At 41.6% G+C, this 24,694-nt stretch overlaps 1 protein-coding gene across 1 annotated transcript in view; it reads right to left on the bottom strand.

The window, feature by feature from the left end:
• Window positions 1–7,775: 7,775 nt before the first annotated feature.
• myo7aa (myosin VIIAa) overlaps window positions 7,776–24,694 on the bottom strand; it is a gene marked incomplete at its 3' end in the record, with an annotated part of 63,473 nt that continues 46,554 nt past the window's right edge. The window contains exons 37-47 of the mRNA XM_079165603.1: window positions 19,860–20,042; window positions 19,458–19,613; window positions 18,769–18,874; window positions 18,555–18,668; window positions 18,320–18,407; window positions 17,808–17,914; window positions 17,415–17,600; window positions 15,257–15,373; window positions 8,972–9,055; window positions 8,627–8,746; window positions 7,776–7,868 (exon numbers count right to left, since the gene is read on the bottom strand). Coding sequence (XP_079021729.1) covers window positions 7,776–7,868; window positions 8,627–8,746; window positions 8,972–9,055; window positions 15,257–15,373; window positions 17,415–17,600; window positions 17,808–17,914; window positions 18,320–18,407; window positions 18,555–18,668; window positions 18,769–18,874; window positions 19,458–19,613; window positions 19,860–20,042 — 1,354 coding nt within the window. The remainder of the gene's footprint in view (window positions 7,869–8,626; window positions 8,747–8,971; window positions 9,056–15,256; window positions 15,374–17,414; window positions 17,601–17,807; window positions 17,915–18,319; window positions 18,408–18,554; window positions 18,669–18,768; window positions 18,875–19,457; window positions 19,614–19,859; window positions 20,043–24,694) is intronic.

Raw genomic sequence — 24,694 nt, 5'->3', positions numbered from 1 at the left:
TTGTATGCGGTGTATGAACTGTACACTGACGGAATGAATGTATATCAGAGGGCTTGAGAAGGCGTTGTGAATTACTATTTATGTTTTGTACTAAATAGTATAATAATTGAATGTATTATCAACAACCAGGGCCATGTTTCTCAAAAGCATATGAGGAATGTTTTTGTGAGTTGCTCCGCATAAAGACAAAGATGCTTTTGAGAAACCGGACCTTGCTCTTTTTCACCAGGCAGCATCTGCTTTCCCCCTCAAGTACTTTCTGGATGACTATAAAGTCTGTCTGTGCTATGTTGTCCTAACTCAAACTGATTTTAGATCTGAAATCCAGAGTGTCTTGTCTCAACATTCCAGGTGTAAAATTAATGATGAAAGTTAGATTTTCTGAGGTTTTTTTTTGCCAATATGCTGCACGGTGTTGGAGACAAGGCAGGACGTGCTGCAGTAAGTGCCATTATAAAAAAGCGATGGCTTTGTTTGCATCACATTTAACCGCAGTCTGAATCCATGTGCCCAGCTAGCCTTTCACTCTAAAGCATCCTTAGACTTTTTAAGTTTCTGGACTATTTGTTTTGTCCTGAAAACCACCTCTGGAGGAGATCGTGGTCAACGCATCCCTCAGTCCTGGAGTCAGAAAAAGGAAGCTGAGTCATCACAGTGCAGAATCACATGACTGTCTAAGACTGCGAATGCAACAGAGCAACTTAATGTACTGTATTGTATTGTCATATGATTAGGTTAGCACTTTGTATTTGTGTTCCTGTTGAGACTATAATAGGCTAAGCATTTTAGCTGCAATCATAATAGCTGCACAGCTGTATTTATTCTATTGAATATGATGTTTCCCACCGCTGGAGCTTTTTAAGTGAGCGAGTCTGGTTACTTTTGGAGATGCGTTACATTTCGAGCCTTGCATGTGTTGGATTCGTCCGACTTTTGTTTTATAGATGCTTTTATTAAAGTGATTCTCTACCCATGATCTGTCTTTTTACTAACAGACTCTTAAATGGTGTCCAAAGCACTGCCCGGTAAAGAGGTGGCGCTCCAGGAGGTTAAAAAACAATATGCTGAGAGCTTCATAGTTTTGTCAGCATATGACTTGTATATATGATCAACACATGAGGTTATTCTTGTGCTGGTTTGACCTCCGGAGAGCTGATTTTTTAGGGCAGAGCACACCACTGTAGTTCAGTGAAGGATAAGTGCACCTGTTTCCTCCTAAACATCCATAGAAATGTGTCAAACCACTCCAGTACAACATACTTCTTCACTGTCCAACTGGCTAATTTGCAGACAACCCTACATTGAAGACTTGTTTTAGTCGTGTTTTGACAAAACAATTACATTTTAAACATGTTATTTCTCTCTGAAGTCAATCAGCCAACTACGTACATATTTGGTACTTGCAAATCAGCCAACCAAGAAAGATATTTTTGCAAACTTATCTGACGCCCTGAGAGCACAAGCCACCTTCGTTCCAGACTGGTGAACAAAATGACTGGCCACTTGCCAAGATTTTCTTGTTTCTTGGCAAAACTTAAGAGCAAGGCTGTCTGTTTTTTTACAGGGTATGTTCGAAATCAATGTCTGTGTAATGGAATTATTAAATTGAGTTATGAATTGGACATTTTCTCCGTATCAAAGCAGTGCTTTAGATTTGGCTCCGTCAGTGGTCTGATTTAGGATTCATGGTGTCATGATTAGGCTTTGCCTCTGTGTTCTGTGTGTCTTTATGTTACTCCACTCTACCTGTCAGTCATTCCCTCAGCCTAATTCCCTTCACCTGCCTCTGATCAGTAATCAAGCACTTCCCCCTCATCAGCACAACTCCTCTCACCTGTTCTTCCCCCTACATAAACTCCTGCCCCTCAGTCACTCGTTGCCAGATCCTTGTAATGTCTACCCGCCCGTTCGGCTTGTCCTGTTCCCGGTTTTTCCAGTCTGCCTTCCCTGTCTCATTCCTGCTGGATTTCCCCCGCTCGTCTCTTGTCTGTTCAGTGGATCCCCTGCCGAGTCCTGTAAAGTCTGCTGTGGATTATTGTTCATTAAATTACCTTTTTCACGCTACTCTGCCTGGTCTGCGTTTGAGTCCTCCATCACATTTTTTATGACACATATGACTTCTTAATGACATTTTATGATATACTATCTATAACTTTTTTATAACACACTATACAGTTACATTTTCTATGACACATGGTTTAATGCTGGAACCCTTTAGCGTGGCTATAAAACACAAATCTGATTTTCTTAACTACAAAATCTGTAAAAAAGAGTGACTCTCAACATTTCTTTATGAAACATGTTAAATGCACAACACTCAACGTTGTCTTTGAATAATGAACTGGAGTACTTGGTGCTGAGGAACAATACCCTACGGTATAATGGAATCAAATGATAATATGGGGTTTATTATAGTCCATTGCCATTCAAATTGTTAAATCTCTGTAGCATTTTACAAGCATTTTGCAGCCTTTTTAAAAATACAATTTTAAAGAAGCATTCCCGATTTTTGGTTTATTTTTTTATGTAACTTTTCTCTGATTGTAAATGCTACTGTCATCTGGTAATAAAAAATAGAAGAAATGTTTGGTGAAGTCTGTGGAGTTTTTTATGCCTGAAGTGTGCAGACATAAATAGCTTATGTATTATTTCATTACATTTCAGTAATACGTTATTCAGCAAAAACATTTTTACGTCATTTTTATTCAATCTCCAAAATCTCTAGTGGCAATTAAAATACTAAATTGATAATAATCATATTTTTATCAATTTAGTATGAAAACATTTAGCTGTTGCTAAACTAAGTACATAAGAAATGAAATACTTCGAGGTGTTGCACAAAATGCGTCTGAGAGCTGCCTTTGACCTACGGGCCGCATTATTTTATGACTTTAATGAAATACTGTACAATGACATTTTTTATGGCCTGTTGTACTATGATATTTTTAAGACATACTATATTTTGACATTTTTTTATGACACATATGACTTCTTAATGACATTTTATGATATACTATCTATAACTTTTTTATAACACACTATACAGTTATATTTTCTATGATATATACAATGTTTTTTTCCTACAAATATTATATTCATGATATTTTTATGGCATACTATACTAAACATTTTTATTAAATACTATACTGTGACTTTTCTATGAAAAGACAGTTTTTATGTACAAGTATGCACAGTATGTACATTCTTTTTGACAAATTATACTATTTTACTTTTTTGACATACTATACTTTCACTTTTTTCAACATGCTGTATCACATTCTCTGATTTTTTTAGATATGGTATACTCTGACTTTTTTTGATAAGCTATATAATACTATGATTTGTTTTTATCAATTTACGATTCATGACTTTTTTGCTACATTTTCAAAGTACTATTCTCTGACTTTAATCACTTTTTTGAAATATTATACAGGACTTTTTTACTAAACTATTATTGTTTTCGACATACTGTGACGTCTTTATGACTTTTTCATGACTTTTTTATGACTTTTTTCGACTTCCTGTACTATGCGATTCTGGCAGACAGCTGAGGTCAAACCTCCATCTACAGCCTCTACCAGCAAACTGCAAGTGCCGCCTCAACCTGAGCTCATGACTATAATGCTTTATAAGCACATCATCATCTCAGCTCTCTTGACCACAAAATCTACCGACAACATTTGGTTCACATCAATGGACAGAAAGTATGTGAAAGCGTTCTCATGAGGAGCAGAATGAATCCACATCTATGGTTACTAGTGAATCCTTCATCAACAATGAGTTGCTGCTCTTCAGCAGCATGTCAGTGTGTCTTGTATGTCGGAGGGTAAAGCGTTCACCAGCTTCTTCATGTGTGAGTCCACAAACATTGAGACTTGAGATGAATCCTCAGATGTTAAATTCAACTGTTACTAGTTAGTTTGGAGACAACTTGTTGTAGTTCCTATTTCAACCACAAGATAGCGCTATGACATGTAAAGCACACACAGGTGACACATTAATGCAGGTGATACATGTGATGTACATGTTTGATCACCAGTGATGTGATTCTATTATAGGATGCCTTGTTATGTGTCAACATGTTTGAAAATGTATAAAAAATGGTTTGTAACCTATTAAAAAAATGTTTATGTCATATATTATGACATTTTATGACATAACCTTTTCATGAAGGTTTTGTGTATACTATGCCATTTCTTCTTAATTTGTATGGAATACTATTAAATAGATTGTGAACAACATGAACTATTCATTCATATACATCAGTCAAATCAAAACAAATGTATTTCATGTTTTATACAAAAGTGGGAGCACACATTACACAGAACACTACAGGAAGTTAATAGACAATACACAACATTAGTCCACAAAGAAAAACATCAAATAAAATGGTTGGCACTGTTAAAATACCAGTGTATTTATTCATCATACAAACAAAAAGAAACCGTGCAAGGTAATGGATGAAGGATTTGTTAAAAAGAAAAAAACACACACACATGCACAGACAAGGCAGATTTCACACTGACAGGCCAGAGTTTCACCAAAACAATGAAGGATTAAAATAAAACTGCATTTCTTTGTGGCTCAGACTTTTGTTTTAATGAGTCAACTCAAAGGAACATGTTATTTCTCTATTTTCACAAACAGGCTCAGTTCTGGCTCTTCTTTCTAGAACCTTTACACAATGTCTGTATTTGAAGAGTTGCATACAAATTATTTTTATATGATTTCTTACTATGAAATTTACAAGCCACCACTTTCATGAGGAACATTTTACAATAACCTGTTGAATCTTTTCAAAGCTAAACACTTCATTTGCTCATGAACTTTGATGATGCAATAGCCATGTATTGATCAATAAGATGCTTGCTTCTCTGTGCCACAAAGGGTTAGAGCGAACAAGTAAACCCACTTCTTCCACAAATCACAGGCTTAGTTGATAAACAACTGGTCATCTAAGCAATCGTAGTGGAGGTAAGGCCATCGGTGGAGGTGAGTGTATTTTAAAATATTCAAAGTGTTAATCTGGCTTTACAGCAGATTCTCCGTCTTACTTTTTCTATTGAGCTAAAGGCTAGTTATTTTGCGTCTAATCTCAGAAACCTTTACAGAACAAAACCGTATGTATAAATAAGAATGATCCTGAACTTTGACTTATGCTTAAAAACATCTTTAGTCAAAAGTAGGACTTGGAGTCTCCAAGGCCAGCTCAGCCTTGGTGTGGAGGGATGTGTTCTTATTCTTTTGAAGTTCTTTTGAGTTGTTTTAATGCACTTGAAAGACAGTCTTCGGAGATCTGTGAAGTCAATGTTTTTTTTAAAGGTTTGCTAATACTTCAGCATGTAGCTTCTTCGTAAACAGGAGAATTTTAGGCAACTGTGCTGAAAAAAGTGCTTCTAACACGAAGATGGAAAATCTAGATCTCAGACTTATGAATGCATCCGCAAACTTCGTTAAATACATTTCATCCGTAATAACTAACAGAAACTACAGGACTGCTGAGTGTGAGAGTGTGATTAAATAGACTTAACCAGAGGTCCACTTACTCGCTTTGTCCAGTGCTTTTTTGGCGCATCGATGGTTTTCATCACTGGATAGAGTATTTGTGTCGAATGTGAATGTTCGCACCTATTTTCACGCGACCAAAAAAGCCCCAGAAAAAGCTAGTATGTGGACTGTGAGTTGAGATTATTTTGTCAAATTACAGAAATGTTACAAAAGCCCCATAAGATCAGCAGCCGCATGCCACAGGAATGCTGGGTAATGCAGTCTCAACAGAAATAGGGAAACAATTAAGCCATGAAATGTAAAACTAAACAAAAACGGCTGATTATAATCTCCAGCATTCAACAAAATATGTGTAAACATAAACCATGAATGAAGTATTAAAAAACGAACCCCCTGTATTAAACTTACACACACAGTATAGGCCATGAATAGCAAAGCTATAGCCTGGGGCCCAAAACACTCTTTTTCCAGTGATCACACAGTTCTGAATCAGAGGGGTGTCCCATGAAGCAAGTTCTATAAATCCAGGCTCTCTTTGTCTTAGCTGGCTTGACAAAACCTAAAGCCCCAGTCAGGGAATATGGGTTCCATGAAGATGGTCCAGCTTGCTTTGTTAGCCGAGGCCGTCTTCCCATAAAAAGGGGCGTTTGGCGTCATTTGACTCTACCTCACAAAATGGACCGAAGAAAAAGCAACACTGTTGCTGCATATAAGGCAAGAGAAAATTGCTGGCAGATAATGACTAACTGTGTGAATTCAGAAGTTAATATTTATTTTACCACTGTATGCCAACAGTTTGACAGCTTACACTTTAATTAAGCTTGATGCAGCAGATTTAAATGTTATACTCAAAAGCTGCAGTTAGGTCTGACACTGCATGTCCCATAATGATGGATACGTGGAAATAACTTCAGTTTTGGGCCAAATCAAAGTAAAATAATATTTATTGATTGAATATTAACTGTGATAAATACCAAATAGATTAATACATTTTTGTATCACTGTTCTATTAACAGAGGTACCAGCAGTGGAATCATACTGCATTTCAACTGCAAGCAATCGTCACGCTGATTAATAACTATTGGTGTATGCTACCTTTTGATTTTATAGGTTATAGGTTTCTAAACCCAAACAGAAATATTCAAAAGATTAACATTTAAAACCATCGAGAAGACAGAACAGAAGACGTAAAAGCTGAACTTTGTTTTCTGTGAGGAAACTACAGCCAGTCTATAGTAGAAGGAACGCAAAGTCAACAACTTTGTCCGTATTTAAAGGTGCACAAGGACAGAAAGAACGTGACGAAATGTCTACAGATTGACTAAAGCTCCTGTGATGCTGTAATGTTAATTACACTCACATAAAACAAAATAGTCGGATGGATGAAAATATTTTTAGATCCTTATCACTGGTGAATGTCCAGCCTGACGATGGTGCCACATTAAATGTGTTTACCTTCTGAGCTGAGACTCTTTTTCAGACTGAGCTTAATGTCTAAGCTACGCTTTGAGAGGAATGCTGGCGTTAGCGTGGTAACGGTCTAACTCCTTGAGGTCAACCAGGGTCTCTGCAGTGTTCACCAAATCAAATGGAAGACCTTTTAAAAATACCATTTAGTATTAAATGTAATACTCTTTTCACAATCATTCCGGTTTAAAGAAAGATGGAAAAACAGTAGCGACAATAAGGCCTACAATTATTATTTATTACATGTATTTATTGACAATAATATTACATTTTTGTCAGTACTTCCCAGCTGTATATATGAATAATTCCTAGTAATGTAAGTCATTAATAAAGGTATGAAATGAATTAATAGTTTTAGCTAAACTCAACACTTGTCCATTATGAGTCGATGAGCTTCCTAGTTACTGTAGTCCACCAGTCTCACTTGTAGTTCATGTGTTATGTCCAATGACTGAACACTGTTTCTGTACGAGCAGGTCTCACTGTTGAATCCTGAACCACACAAGGAAGACCGACCTTTTGGGATGGAGAGTTTGGAGGTTTTAGAGGTAGTCATCCTCACTGGACGGCTCATCCTCATCTTCATCGGGGTTGTAGTGGTGATAGCTGCTGGGGCCTTCACCGGGGTCGTCGTTGCTGGCAGTCGAACTCTCCCCGGTGAGATTTGACCCTTCCGAGCTATCAGAAGGACTGCGGCTCATCGTCCACAGCTGGTTGGCAAAGGTCCGCCCCCAGCTGCAGTGTTGGCCAATAGGGCGCAAGAGACGAACGAGCTCAGCGGCCTCCTGCCAGTAAGAAGTTCACTTGCTGTGGCGCGGCGCGGAGCGCTGCTTGTTCATGGTGGTCAGCATCTGGCTGATGTAGGAGGTCAGCAGGTCGTCCATCTTGTAGCCCTGCAGGTCAAATGGAAACACACACACAGACACACACACACACACACACACACACACACACACACACACACACACACACACACACACAATAATACACGTTCAAATTACACATTAGCATATATTTAGTCCATTGATGTAAGTGAACATTTTTTAAGCTTGTTTTTTAATAGTTTCATAATTCATGTCAACATGAATGTATTATAGATCTGTTATCAGTTTTAGGGCTGCATTCAATGTCAATTAGTCTGCAGATTTTCTTTGTTTAATAAACAGTTTTCTGATATTTTCCTTGATAAATTAAGTAAAGTGCACGTTTCACCAGCACTACTTCCATATACATGTCATACTCACCACTCTGCTGCTCTGAGTTTCTCTTTTCTAACAGAATAAATTATAGTCGTTCCACTTTGCTGTTTTTCTCGATGTTAAGCCGAAGCACAATTACAAACACATTTTTAGGAGGCTTTTAATGTGAAAAATCTATGGGAAGTATTGAGTTTCATCAGTAGTGGTTTCAATCAAGAAAAACTGATAGGTATAAGCAACTGGAATTAAAAGGTGAATATAATTTGTGTTTAAAAAAGAAAGTATGACATGACAGTTGTAGCACTGATAGAACTGTAACCGACTGAATTTATCATGTGAGCCGTTGTTGTAGACAAGAGGTATTCCACACCTCGGCCTTTAATTTGATACCTGCTTTTATTTGAAAATGTACAGAATCTCTGAGTGTGTGTGTGTGTGTTGCTGTCACCCACCAGCGAGGTCTCACACAGCAGTTTGCTTCCTCTGACCAGGTTGCCGATGGTGATGTGGAAGTAGGTGTTTCCACTGCTCCAGTTGGAGATCTTAGTGAAGGGGTGAGTGGTCAGGATGTCCTGCACAAATACACGGAGAGGGGTAGGCCTCTGTTACCTTCAGGGTCCTCTGATCGACGATGCATACTTGAGTGGTTAATGGTGTGGCATCAATGGGTAAATAAAATAAATCCATCTTAACAGCCTGCAGGTGAGTGGGTTTACCGTGTACATGGTCCAAACTGACCATTGAAGTAAATCCTTCAACATCAGACAGGTGGGGAGGATTTCTATAGGAACACAAACCTTTGTCTTCGGGTCGATGAGGCTGACTCCATGCTTGTTGATGGCAATCAGCAGGATCTCTGGGAAGTTGGGCTCTGTGGTTTGCTATGGACAAAAGACAGATTTAGGTTGTCATGACATCTAGATATCCATCTACTATATCTTAGAATTTCTAGTTGTAATGTAGTGTGGTGTATTTTCCGCCTACACATTAAACAGCATAAGTGTTTGAACTCATGTCCTTTGCATGGAGCAGAGATAGGGAGTGTAGGAGCCATGTCCTCAATTTATGCGCCCGGTGACATGTCCAGATGTTCCTTATTATCGGAGCAGGGTGCGTGGCGGACCAGGGGCCCATGTCCGAGACATGTTTATTAGGGGTCCTGGAGCGGCCAACATGCTACGCTCCTTGTGAGTTATCTTCTCTAACCTCTGGGGATGGGCATCAGCGGGATATAAGGAGACTGAGGATTCTCCGCACTTTAGAACCTTTTTGATTTGACTGAGGATTCTCCGGCCGTGTTAACCGGCTGTATGACATGTGTTGCTTGCTGTAATAAACTTCATTATACTATCAAGAACAGTGTCCGCGGAGCTTCCTTCGATCACCACTTCAACATCACTGCCGAATGAAATATACTACAAACTTGGCGTCACGAGCAGCTCGGATGTGACCTGCGATTCCTCCATCAACTTCATATACGGTAAGCTCCCTCGATCTGATCAGTCATTGGGGCTGTTGTATGTTGATTGCTTGGTCATACCGTAAAATAAGAACCTCTTTAGGGACATGTGCTGTTGGTTTGATGTTTGAAGTGAAACTCCGTGCTAAATTTGATTTTATTTGCGTAAGGGAATACGCAAATGGGGGGAATGAATATAGAGAAGATAAGAAGTGAAGAAAAGAAGTATGAGAAATAAGGAATGAATTAGAATAGCTTCATTGTAACGATAAGGGTGCTAAATAGTATTGTGCTAGATTAATGAGAGTGGGCCCACACAGTCTTAATGGTACGACATGCATATTAGCCACTGTGTAACGATGGCTTTGACATAGTCAGGAATTAAGTTAGAAAGACAAAATTGGGGAAACCTGAATCCAGGTAATTTGAATAAATAAATGTAAAAAGGGATAAGAGAGAGTAATGAGAGAGGGATAAGCTTAAAGGAAATGATCATATAGAATTGCCGCAAATCAGATAGGTAGTGCCCTCAGTGAAGGAGCTGTAGTACGGGCCGACAAAACCTGGAACAACACCTTATGGTCAGTTTGATAACTGGAGAATGTAGAATAGAAATTCGATTGACTGTTACCACTCTGGCATTTGTTGACGAATGGTGTCTGATGCAGCCTCTCATCGGATATTTACATCTCAGAGGTAGCAGAAATTTTATAAGAAAATAAAGGAAAAAAGCGGCAAAAAGCATGCTGTGTGTCTGTGTTGTGCAAATGTGGTGTTTCTTGGGATAGAGAAATGTGTGTGTGCTCTGAATATCGGGTGTTTACTTTGGAGCAGAGCTAGGTGAAATTGTGTGTGCGTTTGCTACCGGGTGAAATTGTGTGTGTGTGTGAGATCTGGCTGCTGATGTGTTCCAGCTGTGTGCTGTGAGAGCTGCAGAGGAGAAGACATGTTTAAAGTTAAAAGAAAAAACACATTATGATTGAATAATCATATAACGGTTGTGATTTGAGAACGGGACATTTAATAACTTGTAAGGACAGATATGTTGCCCGATGTATTGAATTAAGCAAGTTAAAAAAAAAAAAAATAAATAAAATGAAATGAGCTTCCTTTGAGAAGACGTAATGAATAAAGTGAGTTAATAAAATGAAATGAGCTTCTTTTTGAAGACGTAATGAATTAAACGAGGTATTGGATAAAAATGAGCTTCTTTTGAGAAGACGTAAGGAATTAAATGAGTTAATAAATAAAACATGAGCTCTTCTTAAGAGGGACGTAATATAACAAATGAGTTATTGAGTACACAATGAACTTCGTTTCAGAAGGGTAGCCCACCGAACCCCCCTCACACGCCTAAAAAGTCCCTCCAGACAGAGGTCGGAAGGTGTGTGTGTGAATGTGCTCAAGTGACAATAAAACTTTCTTGGGAGATACAGAAAATTCCTTTGCCGTTTGAACTGTTTGTTTCATAAGGAAGGGGTTTCATTTAGGAATAAAGTTTATGATGCTGTTAAAGGGACCTAAGGGTTCATAAGAGACTAAATCATTGCCTGTTTTCTTGTCTTTATGTCATTTACGATGAATGAGAATTAAGACTGAATACAAGACAGAGGGCCGGTGCCTCACGGAGTGTGGCTTGCTGACGTCCACTGGGAGACTTCTGTTTCAATCCACAAAAGGCCGGTAAAACTTTATCCACAAACTCTTCAAAAACAAAACCTGCATTTTCCATATGTGTATGTGTTCTCAGTCGTAATTAATAGGGATGGTACACATTTTTAACCTGCTTTCATTTATAAGCCTAAAAGGATACTAACCTGCTCAAACACACATGAAAGAATACATGCTCTAAACAATTAGGAGAAACAAATAAGTAAATAAATAGAAAACTTGGCAACTGACTGACCAGCTAATGCATTTAATTAATTAATGGCGAATGACTGTTTAGTCTAAACTCTGCTGGCGATTGCAGATGTCAATTTGTTATTTGTGCGTGGTTTGCTCTGATCTGTGCTGTAGTGGACATTCAGTATTGTGACTGTTTGACGATTTGAGCTGAATATTGGGTGATAATTAGACGATTGTCTTACAGAGACAAGTCCACATTTGGTGACAATCAGTCACTTGTGGGAGCGCGTGATCTTTTGTCAAACATTATGAGTGGACTTTGGGTTGTGATATTGCATTAATGAGCTCTTGCTCCTTTGGCATTGTCAAATTGATATATGGGTTAATTAATTGATGGGGTAATTTGTTGTTTGGTTGATTTGTTAATAGGTTAATTGACTGTTGGTTAGTTGGTTGATTGGTTGATTGATTGGGTCTTGATGTGGTTGTTGACTGATGGATTGATTTGTTGGTTTACTGATTGGTTAATTGGTTAATTGCTTGATTGCTTGAGTGCTTAATTGTTTAAATTTCGTGATTGGTTGATTGATTGATTGATTGCTTAATTGATTTTTTGGTTAATTGGTTAATTGATTTTTTGAAAAAAAAGAAAAAAAAGGGGGGAGGAAGTAATCTAAATAGCCTTGAGTAGTTTTAAGTTTAGAAATTACTTCTTAAAGTACAATAGCGGAACATAAGGAAGCCGTTATAATGGGGAAAAAGGACACTAAAAATCCAAAAGTAATCACTCCTGTTGATGTAGTACAGAAGAATAATCCTTTAATTAGAGGCATCGCAAACATTGCAAAAATATCGGAAAAATGGCAGAAACGCTGGCCTGAAATTGACCAACCATGGCCAGTGGAGGGTACGCTTAACCCAGATGTAATTAAAGTAATGATGGTACTTGTATCCACATACAAGGCAGAGCAAAAGAAGGGAAAAAAGGGGAGTAAACGCAAAGAGAAGAGGCAAGTGGAGCTTGGCATTCTCCAGTTGTTTGAAAATGAGGGACAGAAACTGATCCAAGCTGCAAACGATAAGAGGGACAAAGATGCAGAAGAAAGAAAACAAAATACAAAACTAACAGAAAAACTGATGAAAGACACCAATTCAGTGTTCTCACATATGAACCCAGTGAAGGCACCGCCAGCTTTTGATCAAGCGCAGTCCTGGAGAGGAAGAGATCGAAGAAACTTCAGAAGAGGAGGAAGGTTTGATCCAAACTTTCAACAGCAATCAAACGAATGTTATACTTGTGGACAACTAGGCCATTTTGCCCGCGAGTGCAACAGGTCAGGAGGAAATTTCCAGACTTGTTGGGTCTGATGATTCTGGAGGCGCATGGGTTAGCTCACGTTGCAGGGGGGAAGTTAAGAGAAAGATTGCAAGGGAGTATGGTTTTTGGGCACCAGCTTTGCTTGAACAGATTGATTATGTCATAGGCAGGTAATCTGTCTGAAAAACAATGTTCGGAGGGGAGTGAAGGTTCCTCCTGGTTACATCCCAACTCCAAGGGGTCCTATGCGTGAACTCGTTGTGGACTATGTTGACATGATAAAACCGATTGAAGGAAAAAGGTGCTCAATCGGTTGCCAAGTTCTTATGCAAAAAAGGTCACAAGCAGGTGGGGACTTCCAGATAAAATATCCTCAGACAATAGAAAAGAGTTTGTGGATAAGACGGTGAAATTGATTTTGAAAAAAACTAGGAATTAAGTGGATAAGACGGTGAAATTGATTTTGAAAAAATTAGGAGTTAAACAGCGTCTTGGTGCAGTCTATCATCTGCAAAGTCAAGGGATGTGCGAAAGAATGAATGGTGTTCTGAAAAATCGTACACTATTATAATCCTATTATTAACCTCTGTTATAGCTTGGGTAGTTTGTAGTGTTGATTTTGTCTTACTCTTTCGAGACTTTGTTTAGTCTCGAAGGGGGGGGGTATAGAAACAAATGAACAATATGATAAAGGGACAATATGATTTATAATTTCACATTTTAATTTCACATTTTACTTATAGAAGTGTTCTTATTCTGTAGTGATGTTTTGATCTGTATCTGTTCTGTATGCAAAGGATACTGGTTTTCTTTTCTTTCATTCTAGTACATATGGGGAGAAGACCACTGTAAGGGTGGTGGATGGTCAGGGACTCCGAGGGGCTGAATGGATTCAGACACTTCAAACATGAACATACGAATGGTCTGAAGGACTCTGAACGTGGACTGGCGATACAACATCCAGATTCAAGGCGTCATCGATACTACAACTGAGAGTCAAGGCTGCTGAGAAACTGCAGTGATATACATTCTTATGTCTTCTCTTATAGGTTACATTAGTCAAATAAAAAATGAATTTTCTTCTTTATGTATTAAATACTTGGGAAATGATTTTTTCTAAATGTAATGGGACCTCGGATGTTTTCTTTGTTTTCTTCGATGTTTAGGGACAGGGGGATAGGCAGGAAAAGGTCCATCGAAAGGTGCGATGGGTCGACCAGCCTGACTTTGGACATTGTTTTTGATTTGCTGAGAGTTCCATATGTATTTGTTTAAGTCATTTCCTTACACAATTCGTTTAAATTCGTCATTTCAGTGATATGGAGTACTATGTATGGTTGCCTTGGCAGAGGGACCGTGAGGGAATTTTCCTGTCTACATTGTTCAAGAAAAATTAGCTGCCTGACAGGTTTTTCACTCTCACTTTTATACTCCTTACAGTTGCTTTAATGTTAAAAATATGCTGTATGACGGGTTGTTTGTTTGTCATGATTATGCACCTGTATGTTCTCTTCTTTGATTTTTTCGAGACTTTGTGTAAGTCTCGAAGGGGGGATTATGTGGTGTATTTTCCGCCTACACATTAAACAGCATAAGTGTTTGAACTCATGTCCTTTGCATGGAGCAGAGATAGGGAGTGTAGGAGCCATGTCCTCAATTTATGCGCCCGGTGACATGTCCAGATGTTCCTTATTATCGGAGCAGGGTGCGTGGCGGACCAGGGGCCCATGTCCGAGACATGTTTATTAGGGGTCCTGGAGCGGCCAACATGCTACGCTCCTTGTGAGTTATCTTCTCTAACCTCTGGGGATGGGCATCAGCGGGATATAAGGAGACTGAGGATTCTCCGCACTTTAGAACCTTTTTGATTTGACTGAGGATTCTCCGGCCGTGTTAACCGGCCGTATGACATGTGTTGCTTGCTGTAATAAACTTCATTATACTATCAAGAACAGTGTCCGCGGAGCTTCCTTCGATCACCACTTCAACATCACTGCCGAATGAAATATACTACAGTAGTAAAGGTTCTCTTCACAGTTTGTTAAATATAAGCACGTCTCGTTTCGCTAATCAGGTGTGTCCACCTTCCCCTTCATCCCATATTTTCTCTTCCTCTTAGGTGTGAGGACTAACTATAACTAACATGAGTGGCGCTGCTGAAATTTCCAGTTAGTTAAATCCACACCATTTACGACCTGTTTGGCCTTAACTGCTCTCAGAAGACAAAACTAGTTTTTCAGTGGGCTCTATGAGGAGAATACAAAAGGAAAACGGCGATGGTGAAATAAGTCTCTCGGATCCTTTACGTGAGCAAAATTACTAATACCACACTGTGAAAAGTTAATGTCCTGCATGGATTGCATTGTTACTGAACTATGTGAATAATCAGGAAAAATAAGACAAATAAGAAGCACCCAGTGCTACTGACAGGAAGTGACAGGCTCCAGGTGGGTTTACCTTGACCTCGAAGAAGGCGGAGCCAAAGGTCGGCCATTTGTAGATGATCTTTAGGAACATCAGTTTGGCTTCTTCTCTTGATTTACCAGCCTGCTTGTTGAAGAATGCGACCACAGACTGCAACCATCACACACATACAAAAACAATTTGTCGCCACGGTTAGTCGTCACAAAAATGACTTCAGTGAGTTGTGACTTGAGTCTATAGTGTCGACCTGAGCAGAGAACGAAGTCACTCCCTCTCTCTGTGTGTGTTATAATCTGAGCTTCTCTGTGCTTTGTTGACATGACTGGTCCGGAGGGGCGAGCATGTTACAGATGTAAGCCCCCACTGGCTATCTAACGGACGCCGCTCTGCACGGCTCTTACACGGCTCTTACACGGCGGTTACAGCTGATAACGCTGTCCTGATCGACGCCCTCAACGTCGAAAGCGTAGTGCCCACCCTCCAGTTACCCCTCAGGTAAACACTGTTAGCTCTGTTAGCACCGTTTGCACTGTTCATGCTGTTAGCACTGTTTGCCACTTTGTTTGTTTCCCATTTACAGAAAACATTTGTGTCACATAATGTTTCTTTGACCTCTTTGAATTTGTGAAACATACATCTGTATGTTTTAAAAATTCTTAAGTAATCCTCTGGTCAGTTTGTCCCTGCATCTTATTCCTACTATATCAGGGGTCACTGATAGGCGGACCACGGTCCGGAAACCAGGCTGACCAGTATGTCTCATATGTTCAGAGGCAATTATTAAAAGCGGCAATGTGAAGTGTCACTACGAGACAAAGCAAAACTCTTTTGAGCAAACGTACCCACCCACATCTGAAATGAAGGCAGAGAAAATAAACCTAAGAGACTAATATGATCAGAATCCTAACACATGAATTCACTGACCAACAATGATATTAACGGAGAGGAATAGAGCTGAAACAAGTGGTTTTAATAACCACAGATATACACCCTGCACACATTTTTCTCTTATTAGAAGAAGAGGAGAATATAATATCGTGGCTTTTTTGGGTGACATCACTTCACACCTGAATTAACTGAATTTGAAGCTGCAGGACTATTCAGTGAAAATGTTTTTTCTAAAATTGACTCATTTACTTGAAATGAGAGAAGAACATTTATTAATTATTAGAGTATGTATTATTTATATTTAATCCAGTTCATAATGAAACCAGACAATAAATATTGTTGAGACATTATTCAATTAAACTTTCTGATTTGATTTGAGTTGTTGACTACAAACAGACGTTACAACTGTTGGCTACTTCAATATATATATATAAATATATAAATATAAATATATATGGGACTAAATCATAGCACAAGTTAGACATTATTGTGATGTTCTGGACCTTTGCATGAGGAAATTCTCTCTAAATGGACCTTGTTGAATTGTAATTGATTGTAATTGAATTGTAATTAAAAAAGGTTTGGGGCCACTTAGAAATGTCCTTATTTCTCAAAGAAAAGCACTGTTTCTTTCAATGAAGATAACATTAAATTAATCAGAAATACACTCTATACATTGTTAATGTGGTTAATGACTATTCTAGGTGGAAACGTCTGGTTTTTAATGAAATATCTACATAGGTGTATAGAGGCCCATTTCCAGCAACTATCACTCCAGTGTTCTAATCGCCTTAGAAGACTAATTAATGATTAGAAAACCCTTGTGCAAATATGTTAGCACAGCTGAAAACAGTTATAAGCTATAAAACTGGCTTTCCTTTGAGCTAGTTGAGTATCTGGAGCATCACATTTGTGGGTTGGATTATACTCTCAACATGGCCAGAAAAAGAGAACTTTCATGTGAAACTCGCCAGTCTATTCTTGTTCTTAGAAATGAAGCTATTCCATGCGAGAAATTGCGAAGAAACTGAAAATTGACACGAAATTGTCTGGGTGACCCCAAACTTTTGAACGGTAGACGGTAGACGGTACACACAATACCTAACTTTAGTAACAATTACTTTACTTTTATATCCGTTATAATACATCCAATCATAATACATCCAATACTAACAGAATTACAGATATAATTTGACTCTAGGATACAGCGAGGTAAAAGAAAAAAAGTTAGTTAAAAGTAGATATTCAATATCAGTATGGCTACAAAAGAGATTGTTTTGTCAGTGGAGTTTTGCAGGTTTACCCTTTTCCAGTCATCTGGTGACATCTGACGAATGAGATCCTGGGGAACCAGCTCCCGAAGCATCTTGGGAATTGTAGGAAAGTGGGATTTGTCATCCTCAAACTTGACGCGGTAGATGAGCGCTGCAAGTTGGAAAACCTCTTCCCGTGAACACTTATGGTAGCCACGCAAGTACTTAGGTAGCTCCTAATTAAAAGAAGAGAATGAGGGGGAAGAAGTGTTGTCATTCTTTGTACAGAGGTACAGTTCTAGTATAAATCAAATATAGCAGAATAACAATTTAAACAAAAAAAAAACCTTTGGATGACACGATGTCAGGTGGAACAAAAATGTACTTAAGTGTAGGAAAGACAGGAAAGTGGTAAAAGTATTTTCACATCCCTTACAACCGACCTGGTAGTAGTGAAAGATAGAGTCGGCGAAGGAGTCCTTCCCTGGAACTGTGTTGGTCCACAACTTCTTCATGAAGAACACCTGATAGGTCAGAGAGGGAACGATTCCTACTAGGATGGGAAGAGGGGGAAATTTAAGTGTGATCAACTTTAAATCCCTGAGTTATATCAGTTTCATATGTTTTTAATTGCAGGTTTGTCCAGCCAACATAAGTCATGATGTTTTCAAAAACCCTGCAGTTGGTGGTTGTACTTCCTGCATGTTGAGCAAACCTGAATAAACAAGAAGAGCTTCTGACTGGAACAGTGAGTGAAGTCGAATGCTCACATTTCAATTTGAAATGTGTCTCCAAGTGTCGTGAGGGGACTCCCACTACCCAAACGTGCTTTACTAGTGAGTAGTCAAGTGCCTATTTTCAAGTAACTGGTAACCAAGTGGTAGTTACTTGAAAGGCAGCAGGAGGAGGTTTTTCAGAGCATGCGAGGACACGTTTGATTAATGGAGGTACCAACCATCTTTAGCAGGTCGAGACTTCTTGATCCAGTCCGTTAAATGTCTGACAAAGTCAAAGAAGAAATCTCCCTCTGGCACACTGATCACCTGCACACACACACACATTATCACATAATGTATATGGTAATAAACAGTTTTCATTTAAATATTTCTACTTTGACAAAAACGAATCGAGCCTAATGAAACAATGATGTTATATAGATACTTTCTGAGCCACACTCCTTGACCTCTGACCTTGTCTGAGATCTTAACGAAGAGGCTGAAGCCTTCAGGGGATTTGAGCAGCAGTCTAGTTGAGATGTTCTGGCAGAAATCCTTTGCTTTGGTGCTGGACTCCACTTCAAACGCCTGTATGTTTTGAGAGCACAAGAATGCTCAATTTGTCAATTTTCTTGTTGATAAGAGGAAATATATACAGTGATAGTGTGTGTGTCTGTGTGTGTCTGACCTCATCTGTATCGTCGGGGAAGTAAACTTTGTGGAAGATCTGGGTTGTCTTGTGTTGGATCGCCTCCACTTCCACCAGATGAGGGGGGTACTTCCTGGATCCGTTACTGTTACCATGACAACAATAAAACAAAACAAAATTCAGGAGCCGGGGATGAACCGCCAATCTTCCGATTATTGGTGTGTGTGTGTGTGTGTGTTTGGTGTGTTTTAATAACTTTCTGAAGTTATAAATATTAATTAGTAACATTGCTATTACCGTTACCATTACTGCTTTTGTTATCATTGTTATTCTACTTTATCCACTTCTGCTGTTATTACTAGTAGTCGTGATTTTTATTCCATCATTATTATACTTACTACTTTCATTATATGAATCATTTCTATCATATGCATTGAATGTGTTATAACTCTGTTATGCTGTTCATTCTGTACACATGACATCTATCACACTTCTGTCCATCCTGACTGAGGGATCCTCCTCTGTTGCTCTCCCTAAGGGTTGTTTTTGGGAGAGTTTTTCCTGTACCGATGTGAGGGTCCCGGGACAGAGGATGTTGTATGTTTACAGATTGTTAAGCCGTCTGAGGCAAATTTGTGATTTGTGATTTTGGGCTATACAAAAATATGTTGAATTGAATTGAAATTCAGCAATAATCAGTTGAAACAAATGAAAGCCTTTATTTGTACCGTAGAGCCTTGTGCAGCCTCTGCATGCAGTCTCCAGAGAGGGGGTGGTGTTTCTTGGACTGGAGGAAGCGCTGGATGTGAGGCAGCAGCACATTACTGGGAGGAAACAGACCAGTACACAACCACAGCAGCTCCCAGCCTTTCTCCTCACTGTACCTGCAGCAGCAGAACAAAAACGCTCATGTTCAGAGTCTGCTTCGGAATGTCTACTGGTTCTTCCTGCTCAATAGTGCAGACACAGTGATGAAAAAAACCTTGGTTGTGTTTCGTTATAACTCAGAAGTAGATTCATAAGAAGCTGTGTGACTTCACTGAAAAGTTTTAATGTAAGTGTGAACCTTACAATTAATATCATCATTCATATTGTGCACTGATAACTGATAATGCGGTCGGTTTACATACTTGACGTGGTTGTCGGTGAGCTGCTTGATGATCTGACAGTAGATCTCGTCTTTCAGAGGTTCAGCCTTTAGCGCTCCCTCAAAGATCTGGTCCGTCAACTCGTTGACGGAGCGCGTCCGCTTGGACGGGTAGTCGCCCATGTACTTCATCATAGGTGGGACAAACATCAAGGAATAAAACAACCTGATTGGCTCAAATACAATGAGAGAATGGGCGTGGATGTGAGAGCTTGAATTCAACCAATATTCATCAACCTTAGGAGTCCAGCATAGAAAGAAAATCTGTGGTAATATGTCACGAATTCCCCTTCATATTAGTTTGTTTTTATCATGTCTGCTTGTTTTATTAACTCTCCTGTCATTTCAGATCCTACCATTCACCTCTGATTCCCCTCACCTGGTCCTCCACACCCATCTCACCTGCAGCCCATTCCCTCGTTAGCCCTCTCTATTTAGGACCCCTCACTTGCACTTGTTCCCTGCCAGATTGTCTTGTGTGTTAGTGCCAAGTTCTCCAGCGTATCTTTATATTGTTCTTGTTCTGCCTGTTCCGACCCTGTCTGCCTGTTTTTGACCTTGGATTTTTGCCTGCCCCTTATTGGATTTGTTTGCCTGTTCGGACTGACCTCCTGGTTTTGACCCTGCCTGAAAACAAGTAAAAAGCTAACTTGTATTTCTTGTCTCCGAGTTGTGCTTTTGGGTTCAAGTATCTGTAATCCTTACAGTACAATCTGGCCAACATGAACCCAGCCGACTCTGCACGTTCCGAGACGGAACCTCTGACTCTGACCAACATGTTGCAAAGCCACGAGCAGCAGCTTACCTTCTTAGCAGAAGCTATGCAGGCTATGAGCGTCCGTCACGAGCGCAGCATGGAGTCTCTCCGGGATCATCTGATGAGGGAATGCCCCCTCGCTCCTCGATGCCTTCCATAACGGTCTCTCGGACCGCCTCAAGGACGAGTTGGCAGCTCGAGATCTACCTGCTGGCTTGGACGAGTTGGTCGCTCTCTCCATCCGTATCGACGGCCGTCTGCGGGAACGGAGAAGAGAGAGGGACTTGTCGGCTGCTCCACAAAGGCCACATCGCCGGTCAGACGATCCTCGGGGGTCTCCTTCGGAACGGGTCTCTGACGGTCCGGCCGACTCTCCTGAGCCTATGCAGCTGGGGTGGACCCGGCTCTCCACAGCACAACGACAGCGCCGCCTGCAGGAGGATCGATGCTTGTACTGCGGCCGGAGCGGCCATTCTGTAACCTCTTGTCCGGTAAAAGAGATGGCTCACCAGTCATCCGGAGGGCGCTGGTGAGTCGAAATGTGAACTTAAAAATGCCCTCTCGCCCTTTGATTCATGCTCAGCTGTTTTGTTCAGGGAATAATCGCACTGTCTCAGTCCTCATTGACTCTGGAGCCGATGCTAATCTTATGGACAGAACGCTGGCCTCCCAGCTGGGGATCAGGCAGGTGGCCCTGGGAGAACCCATCCACGCCACAGCTTTAGATGGTCGTCTCCTCTGCAGGGTTACCCATCAATCCACTCCTCTGCCAATGACAATGTCAGGTAATCACAATGAAATGCTCACCTTCCATCTCATCCATGCACCACAGCAACCGGTCATTTTGGGCTATCCATGGCTTAAGAGACACATCCCGCACATCGACTGGGCGTCAGGAACTGTATTACAGTGGAGTGTTCATTGTCATGCTGTCTGTCTAAAATCTGCCTCATCATCTGCCCCTAGTCTGCCCGTCTCTTCTGTGTTTCCAGATCTCTCCAGGGTTCCAAAGGAGTATCTTGACCTTAAGGAGGTGTTTAACAAATCCCGGGCCACCTCGTTGCCGCCTCATCGCCCGTATGACTGTGCCATTGACCTCCTCCCGGGTACATCTCCTCCCAGAGGTAGACTTTTTTCCCTATCTGCTCCTGAGACAAAGACTATGGAGAGATATATTAACAACTCATTGGCTACAGGAATCATTCGACCTTCTTCATCTCCAGCGGGAGCGGGGTTTTTCTTTGTCGGAAAGAAGGACAAATCCCTGCGCCCTTGCATTGACTACAGAGGACTCCATAACATTACGGTAAAGAATAGGTACCCTCTTCGACTTATTGCCTCTGCCTTTGAGCTGCTACAAGGTGCGACCATTTTTTCCAAGCTCGATCTCCGCAATGCTTACCATTTGGTGAGAATCCGAGAGGGGGACGAGTGGAAGACTGCCTTTAATACTCCTAGTGGACATTATGAGTATTTAGTTATGCCATTTGGTCTCACCAATGCCCCTGCAGTCTTTCAGGGGTTGGTCAACGATGTTCTCCGGGATATGCTCAATGTTTGTGTTTTCGTGTATTTGGATGACATTCTTATCTTCTCGAAGTCTCAACAGGAACATGTGGTCCATGTACGCCAAGTCCTCCAAAGGCTTTTGGAGAATCGCCTCTTCGTAAAGGCGGAGAAGTGCGAGTTCCACACCACAGAGGTATCGTTCCTGGGGTTTGTTCTCAATGCTGGTAATATCCAGATGGACTCTGCCAAGACCAAAGCAGTTGCTGACTGGCCCTCCCCGTCCACACGCAAGGAACTTCAACGCTTTTTGGGCTTTGCAAACTTCTATCGGCGGTTCATCCGGAACTACAGTTCCGTGGCTGCTCCCCTCACCGCTCTCACCTCCCAGCATGTGCCCTTCCGGTGGTCCTCTGCGGCAGCAGGGGCTTTTGGTGAGTTAAGGTCACGTTTTACCTCTGCTCCCATCCTCATATTCCCAGATCCTGCCCGGCAGTTTATTGTGGAGGTGGACGCCTCGGACACTGGTGTAGGAGCGGTCCTTTCTCAGCGGTCGGCTGAGGACCAAAAGGTTCACCCATGTGCCTTCTTCTCCCGGAAGCTGTCCCCCGCGAAGAGGAATTATGACATTGGCAACCGGGAGCTGTTGGCGGTCAAACTGGCATTGGAGGAGTGGAGACACTGGTTAGAGGGGGCGGAGCAGCCGTTTGTGGTCTGGACAGATCACAAAAATCTAGAGTACATCCATTCGGCCAAGCGACTGAACTCTCGTCAAGCTAGGTGGGCTCTTTTTTTTAACCGTTTTGAGTTTTCACTCTCATACAGACCAGGTTCAAAGAATGTCAAGCCCGACGCCTTGTCTCGGCAGTTCCAGCGAGAGTGCTCTCCTTCCCATCTTGAAAGTATCCTCCGTCCTGAGTGCGTTATTGGTGTGGTAACCTGGGAGGTGGAGGACAGGGTAAAGCGCTCCCATGCCGAACACCCTGCCCCCAGTGCTTGTCCTGATAACCGGTTGTTTGTTCCTGTCAATCTCCGTCCTCAGGTCCTCCAGTGGGGCCACTCTTCCTGCCTAGCTTGCCATCCTGGGATCAGACGCACACTAGCACTGCTCAGACAGCGTTTCTGGTGGCCTTCCATGGAGGAAGACACCAAGGAGTTCATTGGTGCTTGCCAGGTTTGTTTTCAGCATAAGAGCACTCGCCAACCTCCCTCTGGGCTTCTTCATCCTCTGCCAGTTTCTAGTCGTCCCTGGTCCCACATCGCTTTGGACTTTGTAACCGGCCTACCCCCTTCTGACGGTAACACAGTTATTCTCACGGTCATTGATCGATTTTCCAAATCTGCTCTGCTCATTCCACTACCAAAGTTACCTACTGCCAAAGAAACTGCTAAGATATTACTGCAGAATGTTTTCCGGCTGCATGGTCTGCCCATGGACGTGGTCTCCGACCGGGGACCACAATTCACCTCTCGCTTCTGGTCAGAGTTTTGCAGGCTGCTGGGAGCCACGGTCAGTCTTTCGTCAGGGTTCCATCCACAGTCTAATGGGCAGGCTGAGCGGATGAATCAGGAGATGGAGACATCCTTAGGCTGTGTCTGCTCCCGCAACCCCTCCTCCTGGTCTGAGCAGCTCTTGTGGGTCGAGTATGCCCACAACACCCTTCCCAGTTCAGCCACCGGGTTCTCACCGTTCCAGTGTGCCCGTGGATATCAGCCACCACTCTTCCCGGAGCAGGAACAAGAGGCCAGCGTCCCCTCAGTCCAGGCATTCATCCAGCGGTGCCGACGCACTTGGAGGCAGGCCCGCACCACACTCTTGCGCTCGTCCGACCGTTACCAAAGGTCTGCCAACAGACGCCGCGTTCCTGCATCCCGTTATGCCCCAGGACAACGTGTCTGGCTGTCTACGCGGGACCTTCCCCTCAGAGTGGAATCCAGGAAATTGGCTCCTCGCTTCGTGGGTCCTTTCCCTGTGTCTCGAATAATCAATCCTGCTGCTGTCCGTCTTTGCCTGCCATCATCCATGAGAATTCATCCCACCGTCCATGTCTCCAGGATTAAACCCGTCAAGGAGAGCCCCCTTCAGCCCTCCCCAGGGCCCCTCCGCCCCCCTGGCTCATCGATGGGGCACCTGCCTATACGGTCCGTTGCCTTCTCAAGTCTCGGCGATGGGGTAGGGGATTGCAATACCTGGTGGACTGGGAGGGTTATGGTCCCGAAGAGCATGAATGGGTCCCCGCTTGCAGAATATTTGATCCCTCCCTGATCACGGACTTCCACCAGGCTCATCCTGACCAGCCCGGTGGGACGTCGAGAGCTGTCCCTAGAGGGGGAGGTTCTGTCACGAATTCCCCTTCATATTAGTTTGTTTTTATCATGTCTGCTTGTTTTATTAACTCTCCTGTCATTTCAGATCCTACCATTCACCTCTGATTCCCCTCACCTGGTCCTCCACACCCATCTCACCTGCAGCCCATTCCCTCGTTAGCCCTCTCTATTTAGGACCCCTCACTTGCACTTGTTCCCTGCCAGATTGTCTTGTGTGTTAGTGCCAA

Source organism: Pholis gunnellus (genome assembly GCF_910591455.1).
Source record: "Pholis gunnellus genome assembly, chromosome: 9".
Classification (NCBI taxonomy): domain Eukaryota; kingdom Metazoa; phylum Chordata; class Actinopteri; order Perciformes; family Pholidae; genus Pholis; species Pholis gunnellus.
This window is presented reverse-complemented; position numbering and strand designations above follow the sequence as displayed.